The 15,488-nt window shown below is 37.0% G+C and overlaps 1 protein-coding gene across 2 annotated transcripts in view; it reads left to right on the forward strand.

Annotated features, from left to right (window-relative positions):
• Positions 1 to 15,488, forward strand: part of REXO5 (RNA exonuclease 5) — a 57,735-nt gene that overhangs the window by 440 nt on the left and 41,807 nt on the right. For both annotated transcript variants that reach the window (XM_040257181.1, XM_040257187.1), the window contains exons 2-5: positions 5,699 to 5,811; positions 6,750 to 6,876; positions 7,989 to 8,085; positions 11,257 to 11,400. In XM_040257181.1, coding sequence (XP_040113115.1) covers positions 5,699 to 5,811; positions 6,750 to 6,876; positions 7,989 to 8,085; positions 11,257 to 11,400 — 481 coding nt within the window. The remainder of the gene's footprint in view (positions 1 to 5,698; positions 5,812 to 6,749; positions 6,877 to 7,988; positions 8,086 to 11,256; positions 11,401 to 15,488) is intronic.

Genomic DNA, 15,488 nt, shown 5'->3' on the forward strand with positions numbered 1-15,488 from the left:
TATTGTGCCTGGCACGCGAGAAGAATGTTCAACAAATATTTTTAAGTCTTCCGTGTGCAGGAATTGTTTTAGGTTCTGCACCAGTGCATAAAAGCACAAAATTTCCTGCCCCCGTGCGGTTTACATTCCAGTAATGGAATAATAAGGCTGATAATCTATCATTTCTTGAGCATTCTGTGGCATTCATCCCCATACTCATCAGATTTCTATTGTCTTTCTAGGCACTTGGGGAACATTAGTGAGTAAACAAAGATCGCTGCTACCTTTCTAGTGGAGAGAGAAGATAAACAATAGTAAGGGAATTAGTGCTATGAAGTCTTTTAAAATGCGATTCCTTTTGGGGGAGCCTATCAGATTGGCAAAACAATAATTTTTTTTAAAGGTTAACGTGGTAGAAAGTTGAAGGAAGTTGACAATCTCATCACTTTGTTTTGAAACCGTCTCAAACTTAAAATTTGCGAGGACAGTATCAGAAACTTTTATCCACCCACATATTTTAGTGTTTACATATTTTCTAATATCTACATAACTAAAATGCAACCAGCAAAATCAGGAAATAACATGGATATATGCTACCATCTAATTCTCAGATCCCATTCAGGTTTCTCCAGTTCCAATAACGTCCCGTTTAGCAATAAGATAGTTTAGAATAAATGTGTTACTTTAGTTGTTATGTTGCCTTCGATGCAAACAATTGTTCAGTCTTTGACATTTGTGGCTTTACTACCTTTGAAGAACCTGTACCAGTTATTTTGTAGAATGTCAGAATGTCCCTCAAGTTAGGTTTGTTTTCTCATTATTAGATTCAGGTTATACATCTTTGACAGGAATGTCACAGAAGTGATACTATATTCTCTTGTATTTTATCAGGTTGTACCCTAATTTGACTTGTCGCAGTACTGAACCATGATAATTTGATTAAGAAAGTATGTGCTAAATTTCTCTAAAGTTGCTCTTTTTCTGTTATTTTGTGGGGAGATGCTTCCTCATTAAACTTTCAGTTTATTCATTTTTTATTAGTATGAATTTGTGGATACTTATTTTATTCAATTAATTATAACTCATTACTATATTTATTTTGGTGCTCAAAATATCCCAGATTTGGTCATTAAGCTAGCTTCTGTGTCCCTTTGACATGGACCTGATCATTCTTGAGCATTTCCTTATTTTTCTGGCACAAAAAGATATTTAGACTCTTCTGTGCTTCCCCTGTCTTAGCTCTGAAATCAGCCATCTCTCTGAGGAGACTTGGTTCTTTTTAGTGGAGAATGACATTTAGAAATTCAAGATCTGGGTGCTAGATATGCTGATTGCTGTTCAGTTCAGTTGCTCTGTCGTGTCCGACTCTTTGCGAACACCAGGCCTCCCTGTCCATCACCAACTCCCGGAGTTCACTCAGACTCACGTCCATCGAGTCAGTGATGCCATCCAGCCATCTCATCCTGGGTCGTCCCCTTCTCCTCCTGCCCCCAATCCCTCCCAACACCAGCATCAGATTGCTGTTGGGATGTCAATATTCCAAATGAGAGCTAAGAAACCTATACACACATACATATGTTTACATTAAAATACTTTTATATATATAGATATATCTGTACATATTGAAAAACTGTCAATTCATATCAGAATCTTTGCTTCCAGTCCAATTCCACTGAGTTCATTCTAGTTGTCTCCCTTTTCATATTTATAACTTCCTTATATAGCTGAAAAATTTGACTCTTGTTACCTTCAAATATATTTGATTTGGTCCCCTCTTCCTGCCATTGCCTCATACCCTCACACCCTCCTCACCCAGATTAGGCTCTGGTCATTCTGCATAACGTACCAGGTCACTCTCCATTGTGAATACTTCATTGCTACTGTGACAAGCTACTCACATGGTGGATGCCTGCACATACCCTTTTCAGGCTCTGAATTCAGTGACACTACTATTTGTCCCTTGGGACTGGTGCCCTCCTTACCCTAAACAATTTCTTACATCTGATGCCAGCTTCACTGCTCTCCTCCTCATACTGCTCAGGCTTTGACACTTCACACTGGGCCACTGTCCTGCAATGTATATTCTGGTTTCCTAACCCTTGTTCAGTCACTAAGTCATGTCCAACTCTTTGTGACCCCATGAACTGCAGCATGCCAGGAGTCTCTGTCCTTTGCTAATTCCTTGAGTTTGCTCAAACTCATGTCCATTGAGTCAGAGATGCCACCCAACCATTTCTTCCTCTGTTGCTCCCTTCTCTTGCCCTCACTCTTTCCCAGCATCAGGGTCTTTTCCAATGAGTTGGCTCTTTGCATCAGGTAGCCAAAATATTGGAGCTTCAGCATCAGTCCTTCCAGTGAATATTCAGGGTTGATTTCCTTTAGGATTGACTGGATTGGTCTCCTTGCTTTCCAGGGGTCTCTCAAGAATCTTCTTCAGCACCACAGTTCGAAAGCAACAACTCTTGGGCATTCAGCCTGCATGCAGCCTTCTTTATGGTCCAGCTTTCACATCCATACATGACTGCTAGAAAAACCATAGCTTAGACTATACAAATCTTTGTTGGCAAAGTGATGTCTTTGCTTTTTAATACACTGTCTAGGTTTGTTACAGCTTTTCTTTCAAGGAGCAAGCATCTTAATTTCATGGCTGCTGTCCCATTCACAGTGATTTTGGAGCCCAAGAAAATAACATTTGTCACTGTTTCCATTTTTCCCCATCTATTTGCCATGAAGTGATGGGACTGGATGCCAAGATCTTTGTATTTGGAATGCAGAGTTTTCAGCAAGCTTTTTCATTCTCCTCTTTCATTTTCATCAAGAGGCTCTTTAGTTCCTTTCCGTTTTCTGACATTAAAGTGGTATCATCTGCATATCTGAGGTTGTTGGTATTTCTCCCAGCAATCTTGATTCCAGCTTGTGAGTCACCCAGGCTGGCACTTCTCATGATGTACTCTGCATATGAGTTAAATAAGCAGCATAACAATATACAGCCTTTGACGTACTCCTTTCCCAGTTTTGAAGCAGTCCATTGTTCCGTGTCCGATTCTAACTATTGCTTCTTGTCCTGCATACAGGTTTCTCAGGAGGCAGGTAAGGTGGTCTGGTATTCACATCTCTTTAAGAATTTTCCGCAGTTTGTTGTGATCCACACAGTAAAAGGCTTTGGCATAGTCAAAGAAGCAGAAGTAGGTGTTTTTCTGGAACTCTATTGCTTTTTCCATGATCCAGCAGATGTTGGCAATTTGATCTCTGGCTCCTCTGCTTTTTCTAAAACCAGCTTGAACATCAGGAAGTTCATGGTTCATGTATTGCTGAAGCCTAGCTTAGAGAATTTTGAGCATTACTTTACTAGTGTGTGAGATGAGTGCAATTGTGCGGTAGTTTGAGCATTCTTTGGTATTGCCTTTCTTTGGGATTGGAATGAAAACTGACCTTTTCCAGTCCTGTGGCCACTGCTGAGTTTTCCAAATTTGCTGGCATATTGAGTGCAGTACTTTCACAGTATCATCTTTCAGGATTTGAAATAGCTCGACTGGAATTCCATCACCTTCACTAGCTTTGTTCGTAGTGATGCTTTCTAAGGCCCGCTTGACTTCACATTCCAGGATGTCTGGCTCTAGGTGAGTGATCATACCAACGTGATTATGTTGGTCGTGAAGATCTTTTTTGTACAGTTCTTCTGTGTATTCTTGCCACCTCTTCTTAATATCTTCTGCTTCTGTTAGGTCCATACCATTTCTGTCCTTTATCGAGTCCATCTTTGCATGAAATGTTCCCTTGGTATCTCTAATTTTCTTGAAGAGATCTCTTGTCTTTCCCATTCTGTTGTTTTCCTCTATTTCTTTGCATTGATCGCTGAGGAAGGCTTTCTTATCTCTCCTTGCTATTCTTTGGAACTCTGCATTCAGATGCTTATATCTTGCCTTTTCTCCTTTGCTTTTTGCTTCTCTTCTTTTCACAGCTATTTGTAAGGCCTCCCCAGACAGCCATTTTGCTTTTTTGCATTTCTTTTCCACGGGCATAGTCTTGATCTCTGTCTCCTGTACAATGTACATGATTATTTGACCAGGAATTTATCCTGAGAAAATAGGTGTGCAAGGATGTCTATACAAGGATCCTCATCATAATATTGTTTATAATTTAAACAAGTGTCATCAATAGGGAATTTTTTTTAGGTAAGCTGTAAGTTTTTAGGTGAATTGAGAGAGTGGACTATTAAAATTGACGTTTGTTGTATTTAACAGCTATGGAAAGATATTTACAGATTTCCAGCCCCACCCACCACCAAGCGGCTTGCAGGATTTCTTTTCCCTTACCAGGGATTGAACCCTGAGCTATAGCAATTACAGTGTGCCAAATCCTAACCACTAGACTGCCAGGGAACTCCTTCCCCGGGGTTTTTTGTTTTTTGTGTTTTGTGGTGGAGGGAGTTGGTTACAAAACAATGTAAACTGTAATCCCTTGGGGACAGTAGAGCTGAAAAGAGTTTGAGCTTTGGAGCCTGCATTCTGATTTTGGTTCTGCACTTATCCGTCGTTCCTCCATTTCTTTATTTGTAAAATGGGGTTAATAGTAGTGCCCACTTACAAAGAATTAAATGATTTAATAGATGTGGGTAAGAAGTGGGTAAGTGCTCAGCATTAGCTTTAAATAGTCTCATGGGAAAATAGCAAGAATAATATCTGGTGTTTACTTATCTTAGGGTGTGTTGGGCACTGGCTTCAGTACATTACTCTTGCCTCAGTACATTACCTGTTGGTTTTCCCAATAATCTCATAAGGTAGAATTATAATTATTCTGTAAATTAAAAAACCTTAGTCTTAGATCAAAGTACTTGTCCCTAACCTCTTAACATCTTATGGTACTTAGAATGGTAGAGCTTGGTATTTGACCTTAGGTAGTGGAACTCCGGGGCTTAAACTCCTAACCACTGTTACTCTGAGGCCTCTCAGACCAAAAGAAAAATGATATGAGTTGTACTTGAATTGTACAAGTACAGGTGACTTATTTTCACCTATCTATTGTCAGTTTTACTCTTCTCTATTATCTCTTTTTTAACAAGCATGAATAACTTAAATAACTTTATGTAAGTACAAAGCTGTTTTAAGGAGAGGCTTAAAGTCTGACTCCTTTGTTTAGGCCACATTGGTCTTCTATGATCTGACTCCAACTTCACTTTCCTCTCATATCTCCATTGCTCTACGAAACAGGCAGTCTTGGCTCCAGCCAAACCAAACTACGTATTTAGGCACAATGTTTCCTCCTACCTGGCTGACTCATTACTTTCAAGGTCCAGTTCCATTATTTTCATCTCAGTTATGCTGTCTCTAAAATTCTCCAACCCCCTAAGACAGTTAGTTTTAGCCTCTTTTCTCCTTTATCTTTAGAACAGCACCTATATCTTAAATAGGAATTACCTGTTTCTGCATTTTTTCACCCTGGTAGAATGGGCTTCTTAACAGCATATTTTATTCATCCTGCTATTACTAGCACATAACAAGCTAGGGATATCTATAATTAAGGTTCTGTATCAGTGTTTATTAAATATCTTAATACTGTCATATCACAGGTTGTTTTAGACCTTCATTTCTAATTAATTAGAACCCTCCTTATGTTTATATTATGGTAAAATAAGAAACTAGAGTATTTTAAAATTTGCCTTGTTTTTGTTGCTGTTGTTTATAAACATAATCTGTCATGCCTTGATTTACTTTTGCAGAAAGCTCGATTATCTACTACTTTATTTGCTGAAAACTGTGAAGTAACCCATGGCCAGCTATGTGAATTGCTGAAGTATGCAGTTCTGGGTAAATCCAGTTTTCCTAAACCCAGGTATGAGATGAACTTGAGATGGATATAGACCTGAGGTTTCAAATTTGTATCTAGGGAACCATACCTGCCTGACATTTTTTATTTGCCCACCCAGAATGTCCTAATTTTTAAAACAAAATTACCAACAATTTAAATTGGAAATTCCTTTGTAAAAATCCATATTTCTTGAAAAAATTCTGGCAACTGTCCCTATGAATATTGGCCTCTCATTGTAGATGTATACTTCAATGTCCCGCCTGGCCTGCTTCCCTTATTTATATTATCTGTTTGGCTGCTATAGGTATTTTAGTTTATAACCTCTGATGGAGACCTGATTGAAATAACATCATATATTAAGAATTCCAATCTTTTTTCTTCTTTACAAATCAAGGGCAAAGAGAATATGACTGTTTTGGTATCCTTAGTGCCATTATTAAATGTCTAATGAAAATTGTGTTTGTGTATGTACCAATAGAGAGATTTTCAGATGTATACTTCTGTCTGGGCGTTGGGTAGCTAAATACCTCAAAAACCCTCTCTGCATTAACAGATACTGCCATTGCTCTGTCACTTTATCTAAAACTGGCTTTCTTGAAGCCAGTCATGTACTTATTACTTGCTTAGAAAGGATTAGAGAGCAGATTAGGATGTTGAAGGTACACCTTTGTAAATTGAGCTTAATTAGTTCTAGTTTAAAACACATCTTAATAAGATTTTGGATTTGAATTCATTGCGTTTCACTTGGTATTCTACTTGATTTGAATGAAATAAATAATTACCTCAAGAGATCTTTGTTTAAATTCTGTGCTGTAATAGCTGTTCTTCATTTCCAGGCAGTCAATGAGCAGTGATAAACTCTGATAGCTGTTGCTCAGTGCTTTTTTCACACTTCCCTTCTGAATGCCTGTAACTGACTTAAAAGTTTCAGTCTTAGCTGTATTGGTTTGATTTTTCAACAGCTGGTGCCAGCTTTTTCACCAAAACCACCTGAAAAATGTGGTGGTTTTTATACTGCAGGGATTGAGTCAGCTACACTTTTACAAGTTCTATTTGGAATTTGGATTTCTCCGAAAGGCATTCAAACATGTAAGTCAAGAAAACTTTTTATCTGGACTTGAGTCAGGTTCTCACACTTCGAGACTAGTGCATATATTTCAAATTGTGCTGCTTGGCAGCCTGATTGAACAAGAAGTAGAAGTTGTAGAAAGCTAAAAAGGCTACGATTGATACCTTGTGTTGGGATTAGATTTGTCTCTGATTTTTTCTTTTGGTTACCTAGGCAAAATCTCAGATTGCAATCTATAGTTCCCAGGCTGTAATCTATAGTTCCCAGATTGTAGTTGACATTGTCACATATTTTGGGCATTGGTGTTTTTGAAAATTATAAAATTTATATAAAATCCATATTTCTTGGCCTCTCTTGACAATATCACAAGATTGAGTTCCCTTAAAACAGTATCTGGAGCTGAATAGCAGCTGTCTTCTTTAGAAAGGGCATGTACTCTTCATTTTCCCATAGCCTCCTCCATTCTTTATCAGACTGTTTCATCTATTTACCCTGGAGAGCATTTGAATTTGTTAGGCCTAACCTAATTCTCCTTGGGTCTTCATTTTCTTTTCTGCTTTAATTTGTTGAATACTACTTATGTGCTCAGCCCTTTATTCCTCATACTTAGCATGCATCATCTTTAATTCTCAAAATAGTCTTATAAGAGATACTTTTTAAAATTTCCATTTTATTCGTAAGGAAACTGAGTAATGCGTCCAAGTTACAGCTAGTAAGTGGTTGAGCTGGAATTTAAGCCCAGGTGAGCCTGAGGCTTGAACTCTCAATCATTGCTTTTCTGTGTCATTTTTACCTGGCATATTATCCACTAAAGTAATGCATATGAAAGTGCTTTGAAAAATAAAGGGTACTTTGCTTTTCTGAGTTACAAGTTTTTTAATGTTTGTTTCTTTAGTATAATGTGTAGTCATGGAAGCAAAGAAAATTGCTAGAGTAGGATAAATGGTATTTCACTTATTCAGTCATTTTTACACATTAAGGAAACAGTTCTCATTTTACAATGCAAACAGTTAAGGTCCAGATTTTTCATAGCGCTGAGCTGAGTCTACATAGCATAGCACTGAGTCTAGACCTTTGACAGTATTTTAACTGCTTTCAAACGTTCTTGTAAAAGCCTGTTATGTATTTTTAGAAATTCCGCTTGCCTCCCCCTTCATCTGATTTCCTAGCTGATATCATCGGGCTGCAAAAGAAACAGATAATTGGGAATCTGCCCAAAGCAATGGAAGGTATGATTATGACTTTGGTTTGATGATCTGCTCATATGGATATGCTGTTGTTCCTTAGTCACTAAGTCATGTCTGACTCTTTGCCTCTCCATAGACTGTAGCCCACCAGGCTCCTCTGTCCATGGATTTGTCAGGCAGGAATACTGGAGTAGGTTGCCATTTCCTTCTCTAGGGGGATCTTCCTGACCCAGGGATTGAACCCCCTGGTACCTGCCACATCTGCAGGCAGATTCATTGCTGCTGAGCCACTGGGGAAGCCCTTGGATATGCTTACAAGTAGGTTTATCAGTCAAGTTTATTTTTGCAAACAACAAAACTCAATTCCAATTAAATTAAGCAGAAAAGCAATTTTGTGTGTGTGTGTTTTTAAGGAAAAAGAAAAGTATATTCCCTGGTTATCACTGACAGTAGATTCTTATGAATCACTGTGAATCATTTTTAAACTGTCCCTGGGTCTTTGTACATACAAGTGTACAAATGGGAAGGAAGATCTTACCTCTTACTAATGAGGGGATGCTCACTAATACTACTCAAAATGGGGAATAGACAAGTTTAGATGCTGGCCAGCTAGGGTATAAACATCCACAATAGCAGTGTTTTTCAGACTGGGTTGTGTCCCATTAGCAAGTTACAGCTGACCTTGTCTTTTGAGGGGCAAGGAGGTGAGTGATGGAATAGACCTTAACAGTTCATTGCAGATAGTAAGGTAAGTATTGTTCAATAATGCTTTTTGTATGTATATTCAGAAATAATTTAAATTATTGAATAGTTGCACTGAGGGAACATGAAAAAGTGGTGAGGAAAAACCAATGATTCCTTTCCATATTCTCCATCACTGTGTTTTCTATTATCTTCTAGCTCAAAAGCATCTAACTTCCTATCTGTGCATTGTTCCCCTTTCCTTCTTTCTAATAGATGTCCATATCAGACCTGCAACTGCATTTAATTTGACATCTACTGTGTTTTGACATATTTGAGTGAATCACAGAGTAGTCATTATGAGATTCAAAACTCATGTAAAAGCATTGAGTTGTAAAAGAAAGGGTGTAATCTGAAAAAAGAAATTGATGTGACTGAAGAATATGGATTGTTGAGGGTGATTAGGGGTGGAGATGGAATAAGAGAGGATGTAGTAGTGAGAGATGAGGCTTAGAGGTAGGTTTAAATGTTTTGCAGGCTGTAAATGCCATGCTAAGAATTTTGGGTTTATTCTGTAAGCATTGAGGAACTAGAGGGTTATAGCTAATTCTCTGTCCTAAGGATTTTGCTTCAGTTTCCCAACCTAAATATCGAAGTCCTTAAGTTATAGTCCAAAGTCATAGCACTTTGATCTTTCTTCACTTTAGTCTTTCTTTGAAATATTTATCTATTCTTCTCCAGTTTACCCACCTTTTCTGGGGGTAACTCCCGCATCTTTAGCTTTGATGTCCCAAATTCCAGGCCTACATTTTCTCAGCTGCCTGCGGGATGTTGCTACCTGGATACTCCATTGTACCCTCAGTTGTAGCATAATTAAAAGCATTTTTTTTCATCCTTAAATAATAGACTTCCACCTTCAAATCCTCTTTCCTGTTAGTGTTGTTTTTCTCTAAGACACCAGTTTTGAATTTTAGAATTTCTTTTATTTTGGCTCCTCATTCCCAATCTGCATGACTCATTCCCTTTGCTATTAAGAATCTCTATTCAAATGTTACTTTATAAGAGACCTTCCCTGATTATAAAATATATGACATTAACCCTTTTCCTGCCCTAGCACTCCCTTTCCTCCTTTACCTTATCCTTACCTGATATATTATGTATTTGTTTGTTGTACATCTTCTCAACTAGAATTTAGGAGAATTTGTTGATTTTGTTCATTGGGGAATCTACTGGGTAGAGCAATTCCAGGCATATAATAAGTACTCAGTAAATATTTTGTTGACTGAACTGAATTATTCTGTCACTATGCTTTATCAGTTTTTCTTCTGTAATGTTTCTTTTATCCTTTTTCTTCCATCCCTCCACCATCTTAATCCAGACTTTTTTTTTGCCAGAATTATTGCAAAGTCATTTTTCTCTCTACTACATTTTCTACGTATCTTTGAGACTGATCTTTCTTAAAGTAGTGTTTGGTTATGCCACTTCCCTTCTCAGGAGCTTTCTGTTGCTCCATAAGTCCAAACTCTTGAACCTGAAATTCATAGTGGTCTACAGTTCACTTTTTCCCTCTTCTTTCAACTTGTTTCTTATACTGCTCTTCTACAAAGATCTTTTGTCCTCCCTGACTTGTCTAGTCATTACCTTACCAAGTTTGGTTTATACATTTCTCTTACTTGGAATGCCCTCTTTTCTTATTTCTGATATTTTGGCTCTTTGGGTTGCCAGGACCAGATACCCATTTAGGCCACCTTAAGTGAGAGGATATTATTTGAAGGATGCCTATGGACTAGAAAGACATCAAGAATCTAAGTGCCTCTGGTGAAGACCTTTTCTTTATCCTTTTCATGGCATCTTAGCTTCTTTATTGTCTGTTCTAACCAGTCTGTTCTCTGTATTTCTAGTTCAATTTTGGAAGCAAGAAAGCTGATCAGCTTAGCTGATACCCTTATCCCTTTTGAGCATGGCAAGGAATACCAAATTACTGGTCAGTTTATAGTTGGCTCTCTCTTTAGCCAGGTCCCCACTCTTAATCCAATCAATAACTGCTGCTTCTTAAAGAACAGGCTTGTGTTTGAACAAGTGGTTAGGGGTGCAGTAGACTTATTAGGAGTGGCAGACACTGTAACAGACTACTTTCAGTTCAGTTTAGTTGCTCAGTCATGTCTGAGTCTTTGCATCCCCATGGACTGCAGTATGTCAGGTTTCCCTGTCCATCATTAACAGGCTAGTTTAATACAGCAAATATCTGAATTCTGCCCTTTAAGACTAGACTCAGCTAGTCTTTTCCTCTCTTGAACCATTTCTGACTATCTCAGCCAGTGTATTCTCCCTTTCCCTTTTATAGCTTTTATTGTTACAACTCATTTGAGAGTTATTTTTGCTTTGTGCTTCTGTAAATATATTAGAATGCAAGCTCCTTTAAAGTTGGGACTGGGCCTTATAAACCTTTTGATCTATACATCATTAAAAGACATGTCCTCTGAAGTCTTATAAACACACTTTATAACATATATGTGATTGTCTTTGTTTCAGGGTCTTTACATTTTGCTAGCCCAAAAGTTAGCATCAACTTGCAGAAAGACCCCATCATTCAAAAGTATGGCTCTAAGAAAGTGGGCTTGACTAGATGCCTTCTCACAAAGGAGGAAATGAAAACATATCACTTTCCATTACAAGGTTGGTATAGATTTTATCCGGTGTTGGCAACAATGGAAGAATGTCTGTCAGTTTGTTTAAAAATATTACTGTTGAAAGTTTGTTTTTATGGACTGCTTTCCAAGTGACTTATTCCATCCTCTATTAAAGAGGAAATACTTTAAGTGCAATGTTTCCTAAAGTGTAGGATGTATACTGTCACTGATTTTACGTAGTACATGAACATGACCTTAAATAACATTGAAATATTTTGTGGGAATAAAAAAATAGTCCTTTTTTATTTTTCTTTCATTCCTTTTTAGTGTATGAAGTCAATGTCTTTAACATTTTAACACTCCTCTAGTACTTCTAATCTTCCTCCCACCCACCCCCACCTCCATTTTCTTTAATAAATAGGTCTAGGCTCAGAGCCTTGGTCAGTTATGTAGTAAGACTTTAATAAAAATTCTTTTATTTATTACCTCTTAATCACGGCAGTAATGTTATAATTTCTTAAAAAAAAAATAAAGCCCTATTAAGATATAATTAACCTATCATACAGTTCACCCATTTAAAGTATACAATTTCAATAGCTTTTAGTATGTTTGCAGATTTCGTCAACTATTGCCACAATCAGTTTAGAACACTTTCATCACCCCAAAAGAAACCTTGTACTATCATTTCCTGCAATGCCCTTTAGCCCAAGGCAACTACTAGTTACTCTCTGTTAATAGATTTACCTATTGTCAATATAAATGGAATCACACAATATGTGGTCTTTTGTAACTGTTTTTTTTAGCTTAGCATAAAATTTTCATGGTTTATCCATGTTGTAGCATGTATTATTATATCATTTATTTTCATTCTAATGATATTCCATGTATGTTTATACATTTTATTTATCCAGTCATCAGTTGATGACATTTGAGTTGTTTATACTTCGGGGCTGTTGTGAATAATGCTACATCCAGATGAAAGTTCTTGCATGGGTACATGTTTTCATTTTTCATAAGTATGTAGCGAAGGGTATATACCTACCAAATCCTATGGTAACTCTGTTTATCCTTTTAAGGAACTACCAGACTGTCTTTTTTTTTTCCTTTTTTAAAAATTTAAAATAATTTACTTATTTATTTATTTTAATTGGAGGCTAATTACTTTACAATATTGTGGTGGTTTTTGCCAAACATCAACATGAATCAGCCATGGGTGAATATGTGTCCTCTCATCCTGAACCCTCCTCACACATCCCTCCCTACCCCATCACTCTGGGTTGACCCAGCTTTGAGTGCCCTGCTTCATGCATCAAACTTGCACTGGTCATCTGTTTTACATATGGTAATATACATGTTTCAATGTTATTCTCTCGAATTATCCCACCCTCGCCTTCTCCCACATAGTCCAAATCTCTGTTCTTTACATCTGTGTCTCTTTTGCTGTCTTACAGATAGGGTCGTCATTACTGTCTTTATAAATCCCATAAATATTCCATATAAATTACATATATACAGTGTTAATATACTGTATTAGTGTTTCTGTTTCACTTCACTCCATATAATAGGCTCCAGTTTCAACCACCTCATTAGAACTGACTCAAATGCATTCTTTTTTTATAGCTGAGTAATATTCCATTGTGTATATGTACCACAGCTTCCTTATCCATTCTCTGCCAATGGACATCTAGGTTGCTTCCATGTCCCAGCTATTGTAAACAGTGCTGCAATGTACATTGGGGTTCATGTGTTTCTTTCAATTCTGGTTTCTTTGGTGTGTATGCCCAGCAGTGGAATTGCTGGGTCATATGGCAGTTCTGTTTCCAGTTTTTTAAAGGAATCTCCACACTGTTCTCCATAGTGGCTGTACTAGTTTGTATTCCCACCAACAGTGTAAAAAGGTTCCCTTTTCTCTACACCCTCTCCAGCATTTATTGTTTGTAGACTTTTTGATGGCAGCCATTCTGACCCACATAAGATGGTACTTCATTGTGGTTTTGATTTGCATTTCTCTAGTAACGAGTGATGTTAAAACACTCATTCATATTTTCACTTTTGTTAGCCATCTGTATGTCTTCTTTGGAGAAATGTCCGTTTAGTTCTTTGGCCCACTTTTTGATCGGGTCTTTTGTTTTTCTGGTATTGAGCTGCATGAACTGCTTATATATTTTAAAGATTAATTCTTTGTCAGTTGTTTCATTTGCTGTTATTTTCTCCCATTCTGACAGCTGCCTTTTCACCTTGCCTATAGTTTCCTTCATTGTGCAAAAGCATTTAAGTTTAATTATGTCCCATTTGTTGTTTTCTGTTTTTATTTCCATTACTCTGGGAGGTGGGTCATAGAGAATCTTGCTGTAATTTATGTCAGAGTGTTCTGCCTATGTTTTCCTCCAAGAGCTTTATAGTTTCTGGTCTTACATGAAAATCTTTAATCCATTTTGGATTTATTTTTGTGTATGGTGTTAGAAAGTGTTCTAGTTTCATTCATTTATGTGTAGTTGACTAGTTTTCCCAGCACCACTTGTTAAAGAGATTGTGTTTTCTCCATTGTATATTTTGCCTCCTTTGTCAAAGATAAGGTGTCCATAGGTGTGCGTCTTTGTGCCAGTACCATACTGTCTTGATGACTGTAGCTTTGTAGTATAGTCTGAAGTCAGGCAGGTTGATTCCTCCCATTCCATTCTTCTTTCTCAAAGTTGCTTTGGCTATTTGAGGTTTTTTTGTGTTTACATACAAATTGTGAGATTATTTGTTTTGGTTCTGTGAAAAATACTATTGGTAGCTTTATAGGGATTAAATTTAATCTATAGATTAATTTGGGTAGTAAACTCATTTTCACTATATTGATTCTTCAATCCACAAACATAGTATTTCTCCATCTATTTGTGTCATCTTTGATTTCTTTCATCATTGTTTTATAGTTTTTTGTATATAGGTCTTTTGTTTCTTTAGGTAAATGTATTCCTAAGTATTTTATTCTTTTCATTGCAGTGGTGAATGGGATTGTTTCCTTAATTTCTCTTTTTGTTTCTTCATTGTTAGTGTATAGGAATGCAAGAGATTTCTGTGTGTTAATGTTATATCCTGCAACTTTACTATATCATTGATTAGCTCTAGTAATTTTCTGGTGGTGTCTTCAGGGTTTTCTATGTACAGGATTATGTTATCTGCAAAAGGTGAGTTTTACTTCTTTTCCATTCTGGATTCCTTTTATTTCTTTTTCTTCTCTGACTGTTGTGGCTAGGGCTTCCGAAACTGCGTTAGATAGTAGTGGTGAAAGTGGTGGATGAGACTTGTCTTGCTCCTGATTTTAGAGGAAATGCTTTTAATTTTTTGCCATTGAGGATAACGTTTACTATGGGTTTGTCATATATGGCTTTTATTATGTTGAGGTATGTTCCTTCTATGCCTGCTTTCTGGAGAGTTTTTATCACAAATGGGTGTTGAATTTTGTCAATGGCTTTCTCTACATCTATTGAGATAATCATATAGTTTTTATCTTTCATTTTGTTAACATGGTATATCACATTGATTGATTTGCAAATATTGAAGAATCCTTGCATCTCTGGGATAAAGCCCACTTGGTCATGATGCGTGATCTTTTTAGTATGTTGTTGGATTCTGTTTGCTAGAATTTTGTTGAGGATTTTTGCATCTATGTTCATCAGTGGTATTGGGCTGTAGATTTCTTTTTCTGTGGTATCTTTGTCTGTTTTTGGTATTAGGGTGATGGTGGCCTCATAGAATGAGTTTGGGAATTTACCTTGCTCTGCAATTGTCTGGAAGAGTTTGAGTAGGATAGGTTTTAGCACTTCTGTAATTTTTTGGTGGAATTCACCTGTGAAGCCATCTGGTCCTGGGCTTTTGTTTGTTGGAAGATTTTTTATTACAGTTTTGATTTCCATGCTTGTGATGGTGGGTCTGTTAAGATTTCTCTTTCTTCCTGGTTCAGTTTTGGAAGGTTATACTTTTCTAAGAATTTGTCCATCTCTTCCAAGTTGTCCATTTTATTGGCATATAATTGCTCACGGTAGTCTCTTATGATCTTTTGTATTTTTGTGTTGTCTGTTGTGATTCTTCATTTTCATTTCTAATTTTATTGATTTAATTCTTCTTTTCTTCTTGATGAGTCTGGCT

The sequence above is a fragment of the Oryx dammah genome, unplaced genomic scaffold, assembly GCF_014754425.2.
Source record: "Oryx dammah isolate SB20612 unplaced genomic scaffold, SCBI_Odam_1.1 HiC_scaffold_2, whole genome shotgun sequence".
In the NCBI taxonomy this organism is placed as follows: Eukaryota; Metazoa; Chordata; class Mammalia; order Artiodactyla; family Bovidae; genus Oryx; species Oryx dammah.